The 23,954-nt window shown below is 39.0% G+C and overlaps 1 protein-coding gene across 4 annotated transcripts in view; it reads left to right on the forward strand.

Moving 5' to 3' along the window:
* The window catches only part of AHCTF1 (AT-hook containing transcription factor 1), a 79,823-nt gene that overhangs the window by 23,899 nt on the left and 31,970 nt on the right, over positions 1 to 23,954 (forward strand). For 3 of the 4 annotated variants that reach the window (XM_032389246.1, XM_032389247.1, XM_032389248.1), the window contains exons 6-20: positions 406 to 613; positions 1,593 to 1,709; positions 5,827 to 5,911; positions 7,461 to 7,611; positions 8,964 to 9,096; positions 9,180 to 9,361; positions 9,827 to 9,888; positions 10,724 to 10,852; positions 16,257 to 16,347; positions 17,370 to 17,459; positions 19,928 to 20,068; positions 20,698 to 20,802; positions 21,710 to 21,803; positions 23,389 to 23,512; positions 23,677 to 23,733. In XM_032389246.1, the coding sequence (XP_032245137.1) occupies positions 406 to 613; positions 1,593 to 1,709; positions 5,827 to 5,911; positions 7,461 to 7,611; positions 8,964 to 9,096; positions 9,180 to 9,361; positions 9,827 to 9,888; positions 10,724 to 10,852; positions 16,257 to 16,347; positions 17,370 to 17,459; positions 19,928 to 20,068; positions 20,698 to 20,802; positions 21,710 to 21,803; positions 23,389 to 23,512; positions 23,677 to 23,733 (1,769 nt within the window). The remainder of the gene's footprint in view (positions 1 to 405; positions 614 to 1,592; positions 1,710 to 5,826; positions 5,912 to 7,460; positions 7,612 to 8,963; positions 9,097 to 9,179; positions 9,362 to 9,826; positions 9,889 to 10,723; positions 10,853 to 16,256; positions 16,348 to 17,369; positions 17,460 to 19,927; positions 20,069 to 20,697; positions 20,803 to 21,709; positions 21,804 to 23,388; positions 23,513 to 23,676; positions 23,734 to 23,954) is intronic. The other variant, XM_032389249.1, reaches the window with a different exon arrangement.

A 23,954-nucleotide genomic window follows, 5' to 3' on the forward strand; every position in this document is an offset into this window, starting at 1 on the left:
GGGAGCCTGCTTCTCTCTCTGCCCCTCTCCCCTGCTTGTGCTCGCTCTCTCTCTCTCTCTCTGTCTAAAATGAATAAATAAAATCTTTAGGAAAAAAAAAAGAAAACCCTGTCAGCTTTGTTTACGATTATTAAGGAAATTGTGTAATCCTTTTTTAAAAAAGTATACTTCAGATATTTGAGATGTACCCTGAGGTTTTTTAAAAAATTACACAGTTAAATGTATTTTGAAAATTAGAGCATTTAACCTAGGTATGGTTGGCTGTTTTATAGTTCAGCCTGCTTTGTTATCACTGATCTGATTTTAATTGACCACAGTAGTCCTCAGTTGAAGCTTGAATAGTGGGTGACACATTTGCTTTTATGGTTGTTATGATCTGTTAATCTTACTTGTCTTGTTTTTCAGACCTTGAAGTTGTAACCAGCATCCCGGCCGAAGTTCCACACATCAGGGAGACCGTGATGCGCGAGGGCCGCCACCTGTGTTTCCAGCTGGTGAGCCCATCGGGCACTCCCGTGTCAGCCCTTCGCTACATCAGCAGGACAAACCAGCTTGCCGTGGGCTTCTCTGATGGCTACCTAGCTCTTTGGAATATGAAAAGCATGAAAAGAGAGTAAGTATGACTTTCTTCTCTCGGTTATTGGTAGTTTCTTTCTGAATATAACTTACTGTTTTAAAATTAGCATAAAGAGAAAAGGGTATGGTTAAAAATAAGACTTTTTTTTAAGTTTTATTTATTTAAGTAATCTCTGCACGCTATCTGAGGCTCGAACTCATGACTCCAAGATCAAGAGTTCCATGCTCTTCTGACTGAGCCAGCCAGGTGCCCCTCTTTTTTTTTTTTTTTAAATAAAAAACCTTTTTAAAAAATTGCTGCAGAATTAACCCTTTATTGAGGGAAGTGCCCTTAATTGAGGGAGGTAGCAGATCGGCATTATAGACTTTTAATCTCTCTGAAGAGTTAAGTAGATGCCTGTTTTTCTCATAAGTTGTCAATTTAATATTCATTTTTTTCAAGGCATAGTGGATTTTTTTTTTTTTTTTTTTTTTTACTATGTACCAGTGATGAAGTGGCAGTGCTGTTGCCTAGTAGCTTCCTAGGGCAAGTCCACCTCAACTCTCTTTGCTTGAGAACCTTTTACTAGCTCTTGTCTTGGAATTGCTGCTCAGTGAATGCCTGGAGAACCTGGCTTCCACAGTCTTTCCCCTGGCACTGTCCTCTCTTGGTGAACTGTGCTTTCTAAGTGGTTTGTGGGAATTCTTCAGATTCTCCCTCACTGGGGTGTCGTGGTGAGGAAACTAAGCGCAGGCAGCTGAGGTGGAGTGTTGTGTCCGTGTTCATCTTTCCTAGGGGGCCTCTAGCTGGGAGCAGCCCACAGTGGCGCATCCTCACCTGACAGGAGGCACGAGTTCCCACATGCGCATATGTGGGCACACTAGTAGTTTTGGCCCCTCCCCCGGCCATGCCTGTTGCCTCACTGTCCTGTGCCCTGTGCATTAAGATCAGACGATTGTGTGAACAGTAGTTGCTCCAACCTAGATTTTCACACGAGACCCAGTATGAACTGTCCTATTTTTTGTGCCTGTTGTAGATACTACACACAGCTGGAGGGTGGAAGAGTTCCCGTGTATGCAGTCACTTTTCAAGAACCTGAGAATGATCCACGTAATTGCTGTTATTTGTGGGCTGTTCAGTCGACACAAGATAGGTAAGTGTGATGCGTGTGGTTTTTAAAAACACTTGTCAAAGATGAGGCAGAAGTTCATTTCTTTTGGAAAGTCTTGTAGTATTTCTCTTTTTAGTGAAAACAGCATAATTCAGTGAATTAGTGAGTGGTAGTTGAAATGATTTTGAAAGTTAAATGATTGTTTCGACATGGTTGAGTAAATTCTGGGGTATCAGTAAGAAATGGTACTTGTTTGCTGTTTCTAGGAGTAAGCCAATACAGGGGAGTGGGCAGCCTCTTATTGCCTTAGACAATTTTTATGGCCTTCTGTGTTCTTACACTTTTATAATCTCATTTCTTCTCTTTGTTGTGTATGCCTCTCTCGTTTTTATTTACCCTTACTCTGTTCCCTGGTCCTCCTGTTTGCCTTTTTCAGTATATTCTTAGCATTAACTTGGTTAATTTTTCTCTGTCATAAGGTCTAACTTTGTCCCAATTACAGTTAGTGAGAAATCTTTCAACTGAATTCTAACCAGTTAAATTTGTTCAACTAGAATAGTGTAAGTATTGATTTTCTCTTATTTTTCTTTGGTGTTTTGTTCTTTCTTGGATGATCAGTGAAACAGTTGAGCTTGTGGTATAAATGCCATGATGGTGATAATGTGCGGTTCCCAGTACTTTTCTCTTCCCAAGTCCATCCTGCCTTGGGCTCTAGGTAACCTGCATTGTGGTCACTTGGGGTTTTGTGTTCTTATGTCTCCACTTGGTGGTTTGGTCTTGCCTTACTCTGTAGTAAGTCAGGAAATGGAGAATTGATTTGCCACTTTGAAATTTGTCAATCCTGGAAAAATACTGAAATGAAAATACAGAGCCTACTGTTGGGCTACCCCTCCTTGAGTCAAACCCGTATTTCCATTCATCTGAGTGTGGGGGGGGGGGGCAGCAATTGGAGGGATGTGACCTGTGAGGGCTCTGGGTGGTGGGGAATGTGAGGGGACTTTCCTCTAAACAGTTGTTGTATTCTGCTTATTTTTCCTCCTAGGACTGTCTCTTAGGATAAGTTCTATTAATTTTTTTATTCTTTATGTGGGTTTTTGTATTTTACTTTTTCTGAATTTCTCACACTAAACTGTAGAGTGCTTTCCTCTTATTTTGGAACTTGGTGAATAAGTCTGACTTCTTTTTTACCATACCACTCTTGATTCTTTTGGTGTTATCTGTAAGTGATGCCCACTCTATTCTTACAATCATGAAGCTATCTGAATATTCTCTGTTCCTGATTTTCTTTCGTAAAATCCTTGTGAAATGTATGCGCTTCCTTCGTCCTTTTTTGAGGTAGTTTTCAGAGCTCTCTACAGCTGATTCTTGAACAAGGTGGGAGCTGGGGCTCTGACCCCTCTGTGAAGTCAGAAATCCATGAGAACTTTTGACACCTGCCCCCTCCCAAATTTAGCTACTAATAGCCTGCTGTTGACTGGAAGCCCTACCGATAAACATCAATAATTAGCACGTATTTTGTGTGTTAAATGTGTTACATACTGTATTCTTTAATGCCTTTTTGCTTAATTTTTTCAGTATATCTGTGCTATGCGGTTCATCTGCAAGGTTTTTCAAATTGTCACAAGTCTCCAAAAAACTTCCCACTATATTTATTGAAAAAATCTGCAAATGGACCACACAGTTGAAACTTGTGTTGTTCAAGGGTCACATGTATTTGCATTTGAAGCACAAATGAATCATAGTTTAAAATATGGGCAGAATATACTGTTTTCGGTTTCTCTTAACAAGGTGATGCCCTGTATTTACTTGTCTTTATTATTCACAACACACCGAGGAAGTAACCCATAGGAACAATTCTCTAATGACTTGTAAACCACTTTCTAGTACTGTATATAATATTCTTTTAATAGGACAGGGTTAATTTAATTGGTAAGTTGGGTTATTTATTTCTGCATGATTTACTTTGCATTTGTCACTATTACTGATGTGAGATATTTTTGAGAGTGGTATTTTTGTGGACTTCTAGTCTTTGATTTGGGCCCTTAAATTAGTATGTCATGGGCCTCTTTGAGAATCTGATGAAGGCTGTGATATACATTGGTATGTGTATGTAATATGATTTAAAGCAGAATTCCTGACCTGTGGTCTGTGTGTAGACATAGAGCAGTCTGTGAGCTCCCGGAAATGATATACAAAATTATTTACATTTGTTCATATATGTCTATGAACAATACATAATAAAAATATATTTGTGTACACATATACAAATAATATGTATATACATGTATAAATAATACTTGTACACATATGGAAACAACACTTACATATATAAGTGATACTTATACTGGTATATTTAAGTGGAGGTTATTGGTATTATAAGTAAATGAAAATAATATAAACTTAGATTATAAGTCTAAATTAAGAAGACAGATGATGCGCTCCTTCCTTTTCCCCATCAGAGTGATTATTTAAACAATAAAAAAGGAAAAAAAATCACCATAGAGTGATTATATCACCACAGAATTACATGGGTATAGATCTTAAATTGTTGCCATAGTGCTCATCAATTATAATAAAAGCCACATTAAATTTTTAAAACTTATTTTTATTTAAATTTAATTAATTAACATATAATGTATTACTGGTTTCAGAGGTAGAGGTCAGTGATTCATCAATCAAGCCACATTAATTTTGTAATATGGAAAAGTGAATGAAAAAACCAACTGGTGTTCCCTTTAATGTTGGTTGTATGCAGTTTGTCTTATTTAATATTTGGTCTTTTAGAGGTTATTTGTCTTTGTTTCATGTCCATGTGTTTATTCATTCCACAAAATCATTGAGTGTTTATATGTGCTAGTGACTGTTGTTGAAAATGTAACGATGCGTAGCACCAATAAATTTCTTTTCTTCTAGATGTTTTATTTCAGCGAGTATATTTCATAAATATACTAGTGCATGTGTTTCATATAATTTCAGTTAGTGATGTTAAATACAGAAAAAGCTGGGAGAGGAGATATGGAATGTGTGGTATAGGGAACTGCTCTTTTAGATAGTGTAGTTGGGGAGATATGAATGAAGTCAGTTGGGGCAGGTAGGTAGGAGAGCCATGGGGAGATCTGGGGGAAAGAATGCAAAGGCCTTAGAAAAATGTCTCAAGGAAAAGGAAGAAGAGCGGTAAAGGGTAGAATGCAAACTGGTCATAGATGAGGTCAGAAGAGTAGAACTAGTTTATATAGGGCCATGGAGGCCAGGATAAGGTAAGTATACGAATTTGGTCTGGTCTAAATTAGTTTCTGATGGGAGGGTCTGAGCATTAGTATTTCGTCAAAGCTCCTTTGATGATTGTAATAATAAGCAACCAAGATAGGGAACCACTAGCCCAGAGTGAGAACAGTAGAGAAGAGAGCTGGGAATCCTTCTGCACGTGGAGGTAATTGATGGTGGAGAAGCAGAGGGTAGAACAGCCAGCAGAGGACTATGGATAGTGTAGTGTGAGGAACATGAACATCATGTGGTATCCTGGAGGCCAAGTAGAATATGTGTTCTAAGAAAGATCAGCCAGAAAGAATAAGAATTCACATTCAGACAATATGGAAATCTGTGCTCTTAATACTTACTGCACGCTGTCCTTGAGCAGTGAGGAGTTGATTTGGGATCTTTGCTTTATATTCATACTGTATAGCCCTCATCCTGTGGTCCCGGGCAGCAAGATCTTCATTTTAGGTAGAAGCATAATGAGATGGGGGAAGAAGGAACAAAGGACATGCAGTCCCCTAAGGACAGTTTTCTGTAGTTGCCACGGGATAATTCTATATACATCCTGTTGGCCAGAACGTGGGCCTCCTGCACCCAGCTCAGAGCACGCCTGTTAAAGACGGGGAGAAGCGGTGTTGGGTACACCGCTGTAGTCTCTGCCACATAAGGGGTCACCTAAAATGTCCAAATAACATCAGCTTAAGTTAATTAGAATCTGTTAAAAATAAAAATCAGTTATTGTTTCAAAGGACTGCATTTTGTGAAAACTAAATCACAGTAAGTTCTTCATGTTGACCTTAGTTCTGTCCTGTGCACTCAGTATTGTATACTAGACAGAAAGAGCTGCTTGATATATTAGTAGGATCTTGAGTGTTTCTTCTCAGCTCGTTTCTGTTTCTTTCAGTGAAGGGGATGTGTTGAGTTTACATCTACTTCAGCTGGCTTTTGGTGATAGAAAGTGTTTGGCATCAGGACAAGTCTTGTATGAGGTAAGTGGTACTGGGAATATGGGTTCATTATGACCATTTTATCATTGTTTTGCCTTTTTTAGTTTTTAAGATACTAACATATTGAAAAGTTATTCTTCTATTCAAGTTAATACTGTATTCACAATGTAATGAAAAAAGTGTTAGATTAGGGATCAGAAGACTACAGTTTTACCAACATAGCCCTCTTAACTTCCCCACGTATCATTTTCATCTAAAATGAGGGGATTGGACACGACTCATCTTGTGACCTAATTGGTACACAGGAAAAATTGCCACACTTTGTTGCACTAATATATCAAGCAGTAAGCCATGGGGTGACTTTATAAACAGTCTTGGGGCACCCAACTGGCTCAGTCAGTGGAGCATGCAACCCTTGATCTCGGGGTTGTGAGTTTGAGCCCCACGTTGGGTGTAGAGATTACTTAAAAATGTTTTTTTTTTTTTGAAAAAGCACAAGTTGGGTGGGTGGCAGGGAGAGGGAGAAGAGGATCTTAAGCAGGCTCCACGTTCAGCACGGAGCCTGATGTGGGGCTTTTGATCTCACGACCCTGAGATCATGACCTGAGCCAAAATCAAGAGTCAGATGCTCAACTGACTGAGCCAACCAGGCGCCCCACTTAAAAATAAAAATCTTAAAAAAATACACATTTTTTTAATTAAAAAAATGGTCTTGCCACTTACAAAAGAGGATAAATGCATTAGCCTTTCAGATGACTGTTTCTCCAGCTGAATTTGAAGAAAAGGTGGTGTGCTGCTAATAGCTACATGGTCAGCCCCTACATTCCTTTCTGTAGAACAGTCTTTCTTAACCTAGTGTTTGAAGTTATGTGGATGGGCTTTAAAGAATCCATGAAGTCTGTGAATTATGTGTGACATTTTTATGATTATGCATTTTTCTGGGGGAGTTTAATAGCTTTCTTAGATTCTTTTCTTTTTTTTTCCCACTAAAGATTTATTTATTTGAGAGAGAGAGAGCAGGCATGCACAAGTGGGAGGGGTAGGGAGAAGAGAGGATCCCAAGCAGACTCTGCTGAGCATGGAGCCCATTGTGGGGCTAAATCTTACCACGACCCTGAGACCACGACCTGAGCTGAAACCAAGAGTCAGACGCTCACCTGACTGCACCACCCAGGCGCCCCAGCTTCTTAAAGAGATTGATGAACAAAAAAAAATGTATGGGCTGCTGTTCTAGAGCAAGAATTTCTCTGAGAACAGAGGAGCAGGTTTGCTGGCCTGGAGTATCTTTGTACAGAATAGTGATGGTTAGTCCAGTTCACACTCCAGCCGAAAGTGCCTGAAGGTTCCCGTGGTTGATAACTGCTTTAGAAGGTTTGTTGGTCACTGTTTTCAAGAGACTAAGTTTAGCCTTTTATCTGTGTTTTATGCTATGTAAAATATCAGAGCCCTTTTCAGTGATTTGCTCTCTTTACTCTTTAACTTTTTTGTGTTTTCTTTGTATCATGTAAAAACTCTTCAAATACAGAGAACATTTAATTTTTGAATGATTTCTGGCTTAGAATTCCATTAAGATAGAGATTTTCTGTTTCAGGGGTTAGAGTACTGTGAAGAAAGATACACACTGGACCTCACGGGTGGCATGTTTCCTTTGAGGGGACAGACTAGTAATACCAAACTGTTGGGATGCCAGAGTATAGAGAAATATCGGTATCATGGCGACAGAGAGGAAGGTATGAATGAAGGTTGGTTAAAAGCACTCTTATTATATGTCATGTGGAATGCTTGATTTTAATAGTTATCTTGATGTAAGATTTGACAGACTGCTTTTTAGAGTTCATACTCCTGGCAGTTAAAAAATTGGAATATTCTTTAGGTCTGTGTCAGATTGTCAGTATTCTCATTCTCCAGTTTGCTATGCAGAACTCAAGAGTCCAATAGATTAAGGGATCCTTGAATTTTAATCCAGCTCTCTAAACAGGCAAGAATGGTCTCTAGTTTTGACTAGTATGAATAGTTTATGAATAATGGTTCCTTCTGTGTATTTTTTGAGACCTATGGCAAACAGGCCTTGGTTGTCTTTAATTTTTCTTTTTCTCTTTAGTATCATCCCTTCTTCCTGGTAAACAACCCTTGCATAGGAAAAATGGCATCGATTTGGAATCCATCATGGCTTCAGATCTCTGCTGTGTCACTAGTTGTGACCTTTGACAAATTATTTCACATTTCTGAGCCTCCCTTTCCCCATCTGTGAATGGAATAATACAGTTGTACCTTTTGCAAAGGGTGGCTGTGAGAAATAAATGTGATACCTGCATAGGTTCGTTCAGCTCTGGACATGCTCCCTAGGGCCCTGCTTGTGTGTGTTCTTACTGGGATTCATCCTCATGGTTCGCTCCTCCATCCTGGGCATGTCCTCTGCTTGTTCCACATCTGTATTTGTGGTCCAGTCTTCACGTCCAACTAAACATGCCCCAAACACAGCTCTTCAAACTCTTATCTTTTCTCATTCCCCACTCCCCTCTTTTTTGTTTCCCATTGTTTACTTTTTTCAGATGTTTACTTTTTTCTCTCATTGGTGCCTCTTACTTTGTTCCTATCTTTCCATTCCCCACAACCACCATCCAGGTCCTTGTCTTCCCCCCTTTTCCCAAAGAGCTGGATTAGCCCTTCTCAGCTAGAATTCCTCCAAAGAATTAAATGCCTCAAAGCGTCTGTTTTCAGTATTGATATTCTCTGGTACTGGCTGTGTTCCCTTGTTGGGAGAATATGCATTCAAATAATTTTCTACTTTTACGTCCAACACCTCAAAGTTGCCAAAGTGTTAAGTGAAAACAAACCAGGATATAACTTTTCTGATGAGTACTTTTTAATAAAATCTTCTTGAAATGGAGAAATAGTAAAGATATAAGTGAATGAAACCCTTCTTACAGAATGAAACCCTTCTTATAGAATGAGCGATAGAACTGTGCTTTGAAATATCAAATATGATTAAAACTTCTTAATTTATGTCAAAATGTTGCTAAAATTTTATTTGGGCTACTTTTACTTTGTGATTATTTATTCAATTTATAAAAATGATATTCTTTTCTTTTAGCTCTGTCTCCTGACACTAGTGTTTCAGTCTTTACCTGGCAGGTGAATATATATGGACAAGGAAAGCCTTCTATGTATTTGGGGCTTTTTGACATAAATCGTTGGTATCATGCACAGATGCCAGATTCGTTAAGGTATGATTTCGCCCTCTCTTCTTTTTCGTGTTTGTATGTGTAGCAGCTCAGTCATTTAATGATTTTGTAACATTTTCTTTTAGATCAGGAGAATATCTGCATAATTGCTCTTATTTTGCATTGTGGTCACTGGATTCTGTTGTGAACAAGACTTATCCACATTACATCTTGGATATACTAGTAAATGAGAGAAGCTTAAGTCGAGGAATTCCTCCTTCATATCCACCTCCTGAGCAGTTTTTTAATGCAAATATTTACAATTTTGGTATGTATTTCCTTAACATTAGCTTTCGAGAAAAATAACATGCATGAGTATGTCTGCATGTGTGTAATATATATTTGTGTAGTATGTGTGTGCATATATGTGCAGTATGTATATAGTGTGTAGTATACATGTATATATAGTTACCTGTTCATGTCTCATTACTGTTAATATATGGGTAATTTAGGAAATTAATTTGATATGTACATGAGAAATTTAATACTTAGGTATTTTATAAAGAAATTATCACTATTATGAATTTGCTAGAAAAGGTAACTATTATTTATGTTGAAGTTTGGTATCTTGTCAGGATGGAAATACCTGGAAAAATTATTTTAAAATTTATTATATGTAATAATTTTGATATCTTGCCTAGCAGTCTCTTGTTAGGATAAATTTTGGTGTATTAATGCCATCTACAATATAATATGTAAGCACATTTTTTTTTTTTTACATCTTTTTTTTTAGATGCCACTTGTTTGTTAAACTCAGGAATTGTTCATATAACTTGCAATGGCTTTCAAAAGGAGGTAGGTAACTAGCAATGTGGACAGAGTGTGCCTTATTGAACTGAAGTCAGATCATGGATTTAAACTTTCTTTAGTGTTAATTATATAAACTGTTGTTTCAGCTTAAATGGTAGCTTCTGCTAGGTTTGTGATATGAGCAGTTAGTAGCATCAGTTACTGATGGCAGCCTGCCAGAAGAAGTATTGGGGTTGTGTGGATGTTAGCTACTTGAACGTTAAGGAAAAGAGCAGAAGTAGGTCAGTGCCTTCACCATATCCCTTTGTATCCGTACTCTTAATTCTCCTCTTTCTTCTCAGGAAGCTTATGAATAAATGAAGTAATGCAAAGAAGGTGCCTAGCACAGTGCCTGGCACAAGTGGGGATGACTATATGTTGAAAAAGACTTTCCCAGGAAAACACAAAATGGCAGATTTCAAAATTGATAATCGGCTAGATGTGCCTGAATGCCATATTTATATTCATATTAGATCTCTCTTACATTAGATCAGAAGGAATAAACTGCAGGGGTGTGTGTGTGTGTGTTCATTAAGATCTGTCACCAGGTCTGTCAGCTTTGGAGAAGGTAACAGGGTTACCTGTCATAAAAACAAAAAGCCACCCAAAGTACCCTTATCAGTAATATTATTTATAACTAGCAAGCATTGGTTTAGCTCAAGAACCTATAAACCCTTTTCCTTGCAAGAAGTGTAAAAATGGAGTCTTACAATTTCTATTCCATGTCTTTTAGCTTTATTCTCAAAATATTAAGTATAAAGTAGGGTGATAAGTTTATTATTCTTAAATTTGATTATTTGAAATTGTGTATTAATTGATACTTATTCATCGATCTTTACAGACTTTGAGGTTTTTAAAGAAATCAGGAGCATCCCTCAGTGAATTCATACCAGATGGCTATAATAGATGTCTTATGGCTGGCCTTCTGTCACCGAGACTTACTGATACTCACCCTTCCAGTTTAAGTCAGGTGAGATGATTTCTAACGCTGTTGTTTCTTTTGAACTATTTTCTTAGCTTTCTATTATAATAAAAGTCTACTAGATAATTTTTGCAAAAGTAGATTCAGTAGATGCACTCTGCATGATCACTAGCTATGGTCTTGGGTTTGGCTTAAAATACATACTCCCAGGACTTAGTAGGCCATAACTTGACACCAGGTTCACTTAGCTGTAAGAAGGATGTAGGACAGGAGGCCCATCATGGCATGTCATGAGTAGAAGCTGTTATAACAGGTCTGGGGCCATTTTCCAGCCCCTATGGGAACTGCATGGGTGCAAGAAAATGAGACCTCTGTGCGTGGAAATCATCTTGACTTAGGTAGCTATCTCATGGTCTAGAACAAAAGCATGTGATCACTGGCATGAGCGTCACTGGGAACTTGTTCATGGTTTCTATCATAGCGCTGTTTAATCAGAAATTCTAGGAGTGGAGCCCAGCACTCAGTGTTTTAATAAGCCCTTGGTGTGGGGGGCGCCTGGGTGGCGCAGTCGGTTAAGTATCTGACTCTTCATTTCAGCTCGGGTCATGATCCTGGGGTCCTGGGATCGAGCCCTGCATGGGGCTCCCTGCTCAGCGGGGAGTCTGCTTCTCCCTCTCCCTCAGCCACTCTGCCTGCTTGTGCTCACTCTCTCTCTCAATAAATCTTTAAAAAAAGCCCTTGCTGTGATTCTGATGCAGTGTTTTATAGAAACCAGTATCTTCTGAGAGCGTGTGAGAAGATTCGAGGTTCCTGCAAAACAGGGCTGTTGGTTCTCGAAGTCAGACTCACTCGTGGAAGCCAGAACCTTAACTTCCAAGTGGAGGTTTATAATCCATTCACAGTTTTCCTGGTCCCAGTACAGTTTACCTGCCAGGAGACATTCTAGCAGTAAACAGTGTTGCCTGGGGACAGCTCATAATTCACCTTTATTTTAACTCATTATTTGTTAGTAAAACATGCTAAATGAAGTAAGCTCCATTTTCCCATGGAGAAAGAGAAAATGTTAACTCTCCCCAGATAGTGTTTGGATAAAGTTATTTAAAAATTACAGTTGTGAAACATAATGAATTGCTGGAAAAAGAGCCTTTTAAACATCCGAAGGAATATAAATATTGCCACTGTGGTTTAACACTTATGGTTGGATTTTAATACTTAATTTCATGGAGTGAAGAGAAATACTCGATTCTATTATCGTTGGGAGATTTCCTCTCCTCATTCCCCCTCCTTTTATATTTTTGTATCTGTGTTTACCACATGGTCATGTCGTGATCAATGTTAATGTTCTTATTATGTAGCTTGTTTTTTCCTGGAGTTTCCAAGTGGCCTTTAAAAAACAAAACAAGGGCGCCTGGGTGGCTCAGTTGGTTAAGCGACTGCCTTCGGCTCAGGTCATGATCCTGGAGTCCTGGGATCGAGTCCCACATCGGGCTCCCTGCTCAGCAGGGAGTCTGCTTCTCCCTCTGACCCTCCCCCCTCTCATGCTCTCTCTCTCTTATTCTCTTTCTCAAATAAGTAAATAAAATCTTTAAAAAAAATAAAAAACAAAACAAAACCTTGCCCAGTCTCACACAAGCTTAATTTTTTTCTTCTCAGTTTGTGTTTGCTCTTTGTGGAGCCTCTTTAGATGAAGGGTGTGACCTTCTGTTAGATTACCTTCGTTGCCCAGCGTTTTGTCACCTTTGCCTCTGGTTCTATTTTTGGGGAGATTTCTTCATCATCACCCTGTCTTCCTATTAGCTTTTTAAAGATTTGACCCTCATTTAAAATTTTTGGAGTACTTTTTCTTTGCTCAGTCTTTTGTTCATAGTATTCTGTTTTATGGATGAACCAGCTCCTGTCCGTGTGTGTTCACAGTCTTACTTGGTTCTCTGCATTAGCTCTGTTTCCTCTGCAGTTGGTTTTCTTCCTTTAGTCTCTTTAATGCTGGTGGCTCTCCTTACGTGTTTGGTGGCCCTTGGTCATCTGTTCGTATGTAAAGTGGGTCAGTAACAGATGATACACTCTCTTTTGCATGGGTATAATTCATGTAGAGGCATCCTTTTCTTGGGGATAGTAGATGGGACGTGCACCATTACAGTGGAGAAAGCCCACACTTTGGTTGGGGCCATCCCATTTTTCCAAAGATCTGTGAGGCAGGCATCCGTGGTTCTTTGCTGTGGGATCAATGACTGGCTGTTCCATAGACTTAAGTGTCCACCAGTTGCCTGTTTTCAGCCCTGGGTCTGACCACTCTTGCCCCCCACTTTCCTCTGTACCTGGTTTCTCCAAGGACTTAGCCTGAGGGCTCAGAGAGCTAACCCGATTCCATTCTCATCTGTAGCTCCCCTCTGTGAGGACCTAAGGACGTGGTTTCCCTCACACTGCTGGGTCTGTCACCTTTCCTCATGACTGCTGTTCACGGATTTTGTTGAGCTGTCTTACCCCATGATGCCTTCTCTTTTCTTTGCCCTTGCTGATTGATACCTATCTCTGCTCTTTACGATTATTCACTGGGGTCTGGTGATGATCTGGAGGCAGGAAGTAAATGGCTGTGCGTGATGTTCCATCTTTATCCACAGGTAACAATTTTCTTTTGTTCAGAAAAGGCTAAAAGCAGTTAATGATAAGGTTTCTTTTGTTCATTGTGAGTAATACGGTCTTTTTAACCCGTGAGAGTTATGGAAGAATTGCTAATAGGTTGTGCAGAAGAGATCTATTCTTTCTGTCTAATGGCCCAAGAATACTGTTGAGGGTTTGATAAAACAGCATCATCTAACTATGGGCTGTTGATTTCCGACCATATACATATTCAAAGGACACCTTTGATCAGTCTTTTGTCTGTTTTGTGGTGTCCATTCCCCTGCCCTCAACAAGACAAGGAGAAAAAGCACCAAATTCAAGATGGCTTTCTGCAGCTCTTGATTGGGTTCATTGAAAGACCTTAGGAAACTTTGGCCCCAGTGGCCCTGCCCATCCTCCCGTCAGGGACTGGAACTGCCTTTCCCGCCTGGTGCTTCAACTTCTGATGGCAGAGAACTCACTGCTCATCCTCGTCCTCAGGGCCTTGGGTGCTCCAAGTGCTCCATTTAACTTTCTCACTTTAAGGAATTTAGTACAGATTATTTTTTTCTGATTACATACTGTCAAATTTATTTAAAGCAATAATATCTTAAAAATGTGAAACAAGAAAAAATTACCTGTAATTCAGCCACGTGAATAAAACAGCATTTAGTGTTTTCTGTGATTAAACCTGGTATTCCAACCCGTTTAGGTTTTTTTCCAATTACATCAATAATATATGAATAATTTGGATTTAGAAAATTGGCTAAAGTGTTTGGAGGCATATAAGTATTGGCATTTTGTTAACCATTCTTCGTGTACCTTTCTTTTTATTTTTTAAACTCCATTCCTAGAACAGGCCAAGTTAAACTGTATTCTTTAGTGATGCACATGTAGAGTTAAAGGAAAAAGAAAGCAAGAAAGTGATGACTTCAGAAGGCAGGAGAGGGTTGTGGTTGCCATGGGAGATGGGAGGGGAGAGTGGGATTTGCTTTTGGTCAGGTCAGAGCAGACACAGCTTCCAGGTTACTGCCAAATATTCTCAGTCTAAACCTGGGTGGGGTGTTGTCAATGTCCACTTTGTAATCATTTGTTTGTATACATGGTGCATGGACTTTATACTTTTCTTTCATGCATTTCTTTATATATCCCTTCTTTATATACATGAAAAGGATGATACAGATGCAATTTCATATTTTTATTGACTGGTCAGTATTCTGTTAATTACATATTTATGGGGTTTACCCTTTTTTTACTGGGTTATCTATGGAAATTCTTTATGATACATATTTACCCTTTTTGTCGTAAATCTTCTAGATCCTCCCCCTACTGTTTTCCTCTTGATTTGTTTTATGGTATCTTTTGCTACATACAAATTAGTATTTTTGTAGTCAGATGTATTTTATAGCTCTGGCTTAAAAAGTCTAACACTTAAATGTTTCTTTAACATTTAAGGGTTCAGTTCATCTTTGTGTATCACATCAGGTAAAGGTTGATTTTCTTTCTCCCGGATGATGATGAGTCCAGCTGTGCTACACCACTTATAAAATAGAACGCAGAATATCCTTTGCTCATGCTACTGAGATATACCACATTCATTTGATTTCCTTTGTGTGTACTGGGTTCTGTTTCTGGATTTTTATTTCTTCCCATTAATCTGATCTATTTCTACGCCATTCATAGATTTCTTTGATATTCAGTGTGATTTATAATGATTTTAAGTAACAGACTTACTAAGACACGGCTATATCTTGCAGTCACCTGCTTACAGTGTCTAATTCAATGGTTTTTAATAAATCCATGGAATTGTGCACCTATCCCCACATTCAATTTGAGAACATTTTTATCACCCCCACAAAACCCCCATATTCTCCCCCCCACGCCCTGGCTTTTGATAACCACTCCTCTGCTTTCAGTCTTCATAGACTTCCTTGTTCCTTATATGAATCCACAGTTTATTTATGTGGTAGCATGCATTAGTCCCTCGTCCCGTTTAATGTCTGTGTCACGTAATTTCTGTATAAGGAGCGTACCACAGTTCATTTATCCATTCTTTCGTTGATGGGCTTGTTTCCAGTTTGGGGCTATTACGAATAATGTCGTTCCATGTAGAGTTTTGGTGTGGGCATGTGTTTTCATTTCTTTTGGGTGTGGAGTTGGCTGGGTCATGAGGTAACTCTGTATTTAAGTTTCCCAAAGTGGCTTTACCATTTTACATTCCCACCATCAGTGTATGAGGATTACAGTTACTCCATGTCACCACCAATGCTTGTTACTGTCTGTGTTTGTGTTTATAGCCACCTAGTGAGCTATGAAATTTTTTTTTTTTAAGATTTTTTATTTATTTATTTGACAGAGAGAGAGAGCGTGAGAGAGGGAACACAAGCAGGGGTAGTGGGAGAGGGAGAAGCAGGCTTCCCGCTGAGCAGGGAGCCCAACGTGGGGCTCGATCCCAGGACTCTGGGATCATGGCCTGAACTGAAGGCAGACGCCCAACGACTAAGCCGTCCAGGCGCCCCTGAAATGTTTTATTTCTAACCCTTGAAATGTTTGTATTCTTTCTTTTAAGATTTGTTTATTTTCGAGAGAGTGCATGTGGGGGGAGGGGCATAGGGAGAGAGAATCCTCAAGCAGACTCCCTGCTGAGCACAGAGCCCCTTGTGGGGCTCGGTTCCAGGACCCTGAGATCATGACCTGAGTCAGAATCAGCATTTGGACGCTTAACCGAATGAACCACCCAGGTGCCCCTAAATGTTTGAATTCTTACAGAACTTGCTGTCTCTGAGTCTGTGATCAGATATCCTTTATCTTCACTTCTTACTCTTTTTCCTTCTTTTTTTAATGCATGGTTCAGGAAGAACAGTTAGAAGCTATATTGTCAGCAGCAATCCACACAAGTTGCCTGGGACTTTTGACTGGATGTATCAAAAAGTGGACAAAAGAAGGTAAGATTATAGTTTTTAACGAATAAAAAATTACTTTTGTATTTTAAATTGTTTAAATGATTAATTCGTTTGGGGGGTTTAGTTAAACTTTATTTTGAGATAATTATAGGTTCACATTGCTATTTTAAGACATTATTTAGAGAGATCCTGTGTACCCTTTTATCACCACCTTCCCCCCCGCAAGACAATAGCTCAGTCAGGATCCCCATGTTGTCCTTTTTTATAGCCACACCTACCTCCTCCCACCTCTAACCCCCGGGAGCCACCAGTCTATTCTCTACTTCTGTAATTTTGTCATTGCAAAAATGTTCCAAAATGAAATGATATAGTATGTAACTTTTGGGATCGACTCTTGGGCAAAATTCTTTGGGATTCATCCCAGCTGTTGTGTATCCCCCTCTTTAAAAACACACACTCACACCCACATTATTTTTGTTGAGTCATTTGACAATAAGTTGAGGACATCAACGTTTCTCTACTTGTATTATCAGTATTCTTTCCAAGAACAGTCATTACAAAACCACTGTGTACTTAGAAAAATCAGAAAAACATTGAATATGCTATTATCTGATCTCAGACCTTACTGGAATCTTACTAATCATGCCAGTAATGTCCTTGGTAGCATTTATAGGGATAGGGAATCCAGAATGTAATCCAGAATATACTTTGTGTTTAGTTTTTATGTCCCTTTAATCTCTCTTAATCTCATGTAATTCCTAGGCTTTTATCTTTCAAGAAATTGGCATTTTTAAAGATTTAAGCCTATCATTTTGCAGACAGCCTTTCAATGTGTGTGTGTTAACCTTTCCTCATGATTAATTCAGATTTTACATTTTTCACAGCAGCGCTACATAAAATGATGTGCTCCTTGCTGTGTTTTCGTACCAGTTTGTTTCTGTTAGTGTTGATGTTCACATTGCTCACTTGATCAGCGTGGTCTCTGTCAGGGTTCCCACTGAAGTTACTAATTTTTTGTTTGTAATTGAGAATTCTTTTTTTTTTCATTGATATTTACAAATAAGAACAACCAAATTCTGCGGCTAATCTGCGCTTTGTTCTTGAATGGACATGGAATAAAGTGGTTTTTACAAAAGAGGAATTTGACAGACTGTGTAAGTATTGTATTAAAAAATTAACCTTGGTCTATGTTTTAAGTACATGACAATTTTAATCATTTTGAAGTTGTAAACTTTTTTTTTTAAGATTTTATTTATTTATTTGAGAGAGCGAGAGAGGATGAGCCTTAGGGAGGAGCAGCAGAGGCAGAGGGAGAAGCAGGCTCCCCGCTGAGCAGGGAGCCCGATGCGGGGCTCGATCATGACCTGAGATCATGACCTGAGCTGAAGGCAGACGCTTAACCGACTGAGCCACCCAGGTGCCCCTGAAGTTGTAATGTAAACTCTTTAAAGAAGTCTCAGAAGAAAACCATTTCTTTTAATATTGGGGTGGCAAAATTGTATTATTTTTGTTTTTAAAGATTTTATTTAAGTGATGGCTACACCTGGTGTGGGGCTCAAACTTATAACCTCAAGATTAAGAGTCACCTGCTCCACCACTGAGCCAGTCAGGCGCCCTAACAGAATTATTTTTTGAGCGAGATTTTGCAGTAGATTGTTAAACGGGCAACATGTTAATATGTCTGCAGTACCAAGTTTCAGAGCTGAAGGGCTCTCATTTGCTAGCTTCTCCCACTCCCTGTTGTATCACACTCCCCTGCTTCACCCCTTTATACCTGCCTGACTCCTCTCTGGTGTTTAGGTTTGTCTTAAGTTGTTTCCTTTAAGGAGAGCTTCTCAAATATTTCCTCTGCGGGACCCCTAAGATCGGGAGAATGAACCATTTTCCCCACAGCTTCTGGAACACTGCAAAGTCACCTGTAAGAAGCCTTATCTTTGATCTTAAGAGATTAATTTATGAAGTTTGCTGATGATGGAGTCAGGAGAGTATGGCAGTTGACCTCAGAAGCTCCCCTACTTACTCATTTTCTATTTAAAATATTTATGACTATAAAAAAGCTGAAGAGGAGGGCAAAAACTCATTCACCTCTTTCTTCTACTAGCAGATGTCATTATCAGTCATTCAAAGCCATTTTTCTTCTTGACAGTCTTACTTATTCATCTGTTGTCCACTTTGAGTCTTGAGGTGTCCTATAAATATCAAAAACCCATTATGTGCAAAAATAATCAGGGTATAATATGTGATTGCCCTGTACGTGAAAGTATAATTTAAGTTTATTTAGAAGTATATGTTTTTGTTATTTCTATCATTGTGTCAATGATGAATGAATAAGTGGACTTTTTAAATAAGTTATTCTTCTACTACTATAGACACGGGGTTCTATGGTATTTTTAGGCCATACTTACGAAACTTATAAACATGAAATATTTTTAAATATTTAATCACTTAATACAGTTGAAGTGAGAAACAAACACCTGGTAATTCAGAGTCAGGGCAAAAAAATGTATTTTTTTGAGTGGAAAATATTTTCAGGACTGGTAATGTAATTCATGTAAGAAAAGAAAAAAATTCAGATCAGTTCATAAATTGTATGCCTTTGTTATACTTTGAGCATAATGTGGTACTTCAGGTTTGAACCTGGTAACTCAGCCACTCTTGCTGCCTTGAGCTTCGTTACTGGTTAATGGAGTTTCTTTTAAAAAACCTAAATGTAGGGCGCCTGGGTGGCTCAGTTGGTTAAGCAACTGCCTTCGGCTCAGGTCATAATTCTGGAGTCCCGGGATTGAGTCCCACATCGGGCTCCCTGCTCAGCAGGGGGTCTGCTTCTCCCTCTGACCCTTCCCCTCTCATGCTCTCTGTCTCCCATTCTCTCTCTCAGATAAATAAATAAAATCTTTAAAAAAAATAAAAAAATAAAAAACCTAAATGTAATTAAAATTCAAAGCATAGTACTTTAAATGTATTGGAAGTAAAACAAATCCATTTGATTGAGGAAGGATTTCTAATTATGTTTTCTGGTTTCCAATTATCCATTAAATATTAATGTGATTAAATCTTAACCAAAAGATGTAACCAGTAGCAACTAAAATACCCATTTTTTTCCTGAAAAATGAATTTGTAAACTCATTGTTGAATTTAAATGAAAGGACAACCAAGTCTACAATGAATTGTAACAAGCATGCAGTTTTATTATCATAAGTCTTTATCTGGGTCTTAATTTTTAATGTCTCACTTTTGAAGGCTGGGGGTGGAAAAAGTGCTCTTATAAAATCATGACAAGACAACATGGCACATAAAAGATCTGGTATGAAAGATTTTTATTTGAGGGAGAAGCATTTAATGAATAGACCTCATTTCTAGTCAGCCTGAAGTGGACTCCATATCCCCTTCCTCTGCTCACATTGTTTACCTCGTTCTGCATCTTAAAAAACTAGGATAGGGATTTGTATTTGTCCCTTCTTGGTTTCTTGAGGTTATTTGCCATTTCCACTGTGTTTTTGTAAATCTCATAATGTATAGTCTGATTCTGTACTTAATAGGAGTTTGAGAAATTTTGCATTTATGATTTTAACTAATTCAGATTTATTGTGTCAGAACTAACCTAGTATTTCCTCCCGGAAAGGTACACCATTATTTGATGGCTCGTGTCGTTTCGCCGACCCGCAGACAATCCAGGCGCTCCAGCAGTGCTACTTGCTCCTCAGCAACCTTAATTCCGTCTTAAACTGTTTTACCACAGAGGCCCAAGAGATCACGGAGAGAGGTGTGCTCTTTATGTGATAGGAATGAGCTTTTATTTAAATTTTACTTCGAGAAACAATAAACTTCCATGTCTTAGATGCATCACTGTGCAGAGAGGCCTTTTTAATTTTAACTTTTTAAATGGAAACTAGAGAATGTTATTAGATACGCCGTGAGCCCATGCTGAAGCAAGCTTGGGAAATTTGCGGGTTAAACTGCCAGTGAACGTAGCATACGTACTTCCAGTGGAGTTTCACATTCTGAAAGTATATGTAAGTTTTTATTCACAGAAGTCATTGTAAGTGTTTGTTTTGCCATTTAAACAAAAGAGGCAGTTTCACTTAAAGGCCCGGTTTGAACAACCTATATTGATATATTATTGTGCTAGTTTGTGTTAATGTCTACATTTGACTTCTGAAACTAGCTAAATGGAAATGTAGCTTAGGTGGAAGCGTATTTACCTAAAATACCTACTTAGTGAGTTACTTTAGCATTTTGGAGGTTATTTGTTCAGGCTAAGTGTGTTTAAAAATACACATAATGCTGTTAAAAGTCACCAAATAATTCGATTTTGGGAACTGTCCAGGGTCTTGATTTTTCATGTGTGGTTGATAAATTGAATGTTACACAACTGGTGTTTCATCCTCACAGGCCTCATGGACTTGCACAAAAAGTGCCTGGTTACCCGGCTCATCTGCCAGTACACACAAGTGGTGCTTTGGTTCTGTCATTCTGGGCTTTTACCGGAGGGCCTAGGTAAAACATTTACTTAATCTGTAGATATTAGTGGAAACATGACCCTAGCCAAATCTCTATCATTTGGGGTTTCTCATTTTCGGATTTCCTTTCTTCCACCATCCCTCTTACATTTTCTTCTAGTCTTACATTCTTTCTCACGTTGTATTTCTAGTTTCCTGCCCCACACCTGATGCACAGGCGTTCCATACATGCATATTGGGCCGAATGACATAAAAGGAAAGAATATTTAACAAAACATGGTTCCGAAAAAGGGTTCAATGATACCATCAGCTATAAATTAGATCCATTCAACTGTGGGTTTTATAATCTAGTTTGCCGATCTTTTTCTCCTTAAGAGTTCTTTTAATATGCTTATTAACCAAGATTATTTGCCATCAGTTGGAATACCTCTTTTCATCTAATAATTTGTGCCAATACCAAGAATTAGGGAGTTTGACTTTTGCTCTGCTTATGTAGAACACTTCGAAGGCCTCTAACTTCTTGCATTTCCAGGGCACATGTTACATTCTATTGAGAAGCACTTCTGTCCCTTTGCTAATTGCCGTTAACCTTACTTTTTCATTATTCTCTTTGATTTTTACTTAAATAGTGAATACTGCTTGCTTTCTAATTATCATTTGAAATTAAGGAAGTGATTAAGGATTAAGGGGGTAGAATCATTTCTGGAATAGCTTTTCCAGAGTTTTAAGCCAGCATCCTTGTTTTTACCGACTGTTGTGAGAGACTCTGTTTTCTCGTTTGTGTATCTGTTAATAAAGGGGTATGTAGTTATTAAATTTAGGAAGCCTGCAGACTAAAGAACATCATGCAATTATAGTAAAATATTAATGTGGGTGACCTTAGGTATTGTTGAGATATTTCAGAAATATTATTGACTTTTTTCCCGACTCTTAAAAAATTCTAGATGATGCTGTGCAGTTGTCCAGGTTGTACTACAACTACCCTATAATTCAGAACTACTATACCAGTCGTCGACAGAAGTGTGAGCGTCTGGCAAGGTACCTTACAGAACCTTCCAAAACCTCTTAGAAGTTACTTTTTTAAGAAGTCATCGCTTTCTCAGAATTCATCATGCTACAGAAAGATGAAATGCATGGAATTCTTAAGTAAAGTGACAGAATTTGTTAACAGCATTATTATTTTAGTTGTAACGTTTGCCTGTTTGCCTTGACCTAACGGTTACACCTTTATTTGATAAGTTGAGTGTGGCTACTCAGTATTTCCTAATAAAGAGTAGTTACCACAGTTGATTTATTAGAGGAGATTCTGTCACTTAAGCACATATTTTTCCTGAGGATTCTTATTCAGAAAAGGACTAAAAGCTCCAATTCGTTAGAAAACCATGAAGCATACCACCAGTTAGACTTTTTACGTTCTTTGCATTAACAGTTGCATTTCAGGCCCTTCAACCACTGTTTTCTTGTTTTCTTTGTCTTAATTCCTCTATTTCTCCTTTTTAAAATAAATAAATAAAATACATGAATGTTAACCTCATTGGTTCCTTTGAAATAAAGAAGCAGAGATAATAGAAGAAAGAGCAGGGATTAGTCATCTTCCTCAGGTGGGAATTGATGCTTGTAGAACAGCGTGCAGCATTGACAGCAGTGGTTCACGAGCGTGGACGTCAGGCATGTTGTAAGAATCCCCCAGAAATCAGTACTTAAAAGGCTGTGCTGGCTATAATTTGGTGTGTGGCAAGTTTGGGGTCCGGTGCTTTAGAAGAAGTAATCTCGGAAACTGAGCACAGACTTGGGAGATTTATTAGGCATTATTTATTTTTTAAAGATTTTATTTATTTGAGAGAGAGTGTGCACGCGAGCAGAGGGAGGAGGAGAGAGAGACTCTGAAGCAGACTCCCTGCTGAATGCGGAGCCCGATGCAGGGCTCCATCTCACGACCCTCAGATCATGACCCTAGCCAAAATCAAGAGTTGGACGCTTACTCGGTGGAGCCACCCAGGCGCCCTATCAGGCATAATTTAAAATTATAGATCTGTTATTTCCTAAGTGTGTGTCCCTGAATGGGTTTGCTAAGCTTTCTAGTCCTGCTTGTCACGTAAGTTACGCAGTCCATATAAATAAAGACGGAGCGGTGGATGCGGTGCCTGACTCAGGAAGTAGGAACTGCCGCTGCCTGGTGGTTAGTAGATGAGGAGGCAGGGACAGTATCTGCTGACCACCGTGTAGGCGCTCGGTGATACGTTTTTGAAGGAATCACTGGGTCAGAAGACTTAGGTGGTGAAAGGGAAATCATAGCTCTTTGACTTTGGACTGTAGCATGTTTATACCCGACTGGCTGCCACGCTCTTGGGCTTTTGCTCCAGAAGGTAAAACTGAGCGTCGCCTTAGGAATCTGGCAGCTGGACCATGCTCTCCCTGGGGACCTGACCTGCGTGCATGGGCTTGCTGATGACCAAGCCTGAGGCCTCTGCAAGGTTCATCTAATTCTTATTGGTGACTGGACTTCACATGATGCTAACTGGGGTCCTATTCTCAACTCTCTTCTCCTTTGGATTGTGGAGATCAGTAAGAGTTTGGAATTAACACGAATAACGAATAATCCCGAATGTCACCCTTTCTGCAGAGGGAAGTGGAGCCCTGATTGCTTGATGATTGACGAAATGGTGTCTCAGTTAGGAGATGGCGTTGAGAGGTTGTGGAAGCGCGATGAAGGAGGCACGGGAAAATACCCTCCGTCTAGTCTGCACGTATGTTCATGACCACACGCTCCCCCATGAAGACCCTGCAGGGTTGCCGGGGGGGTGGGGACATGGTTAGCGGTACTGTTCCCACCCGGCACAGGCTTGGGGAAAATGGGGAACGTGAATGAACGAACATATAAAACACAGTGAATTTTTTATCCCTTTTACAGGCACTGCTTGACATATACCTACTGGACGACGTCACTGAAACAAGCAAACATGCTGTTGTATCCTTTAAAACACTCAAATAATTCATGTATTACCGACATCATAAAATTTGAGAGTAATAGGAACCTCGCACTAATCTAATCTAATCTCAGTTGCACATTTGCAGTTTTTTTAAAGGAAGGTTAACCTAGGGTCTGTTGGTTGGGTTCAGATGGTCTATGGCAAACCTGAAACTATGCAGAATTTAGTTTTAGGTTTAATTTTCTAGGGATAGGATCCA

The sequence above is a fragment of the Phoca vitulina genome, unplaced genomic scaffold, assembly GCF_004348235.1.
Source record: "Phoca vitulina isolate PV1807 unplaced genomic scaffold, GSC_HSeal_1.0 scaffold54, whole genome shotgun sequence".
NCBI classification, from domain to species: Eukaryota; Metazoa; Chordata; class Mammalia; order Carnivora; family Phocidae; genus Phoca; species Phoca vitulina.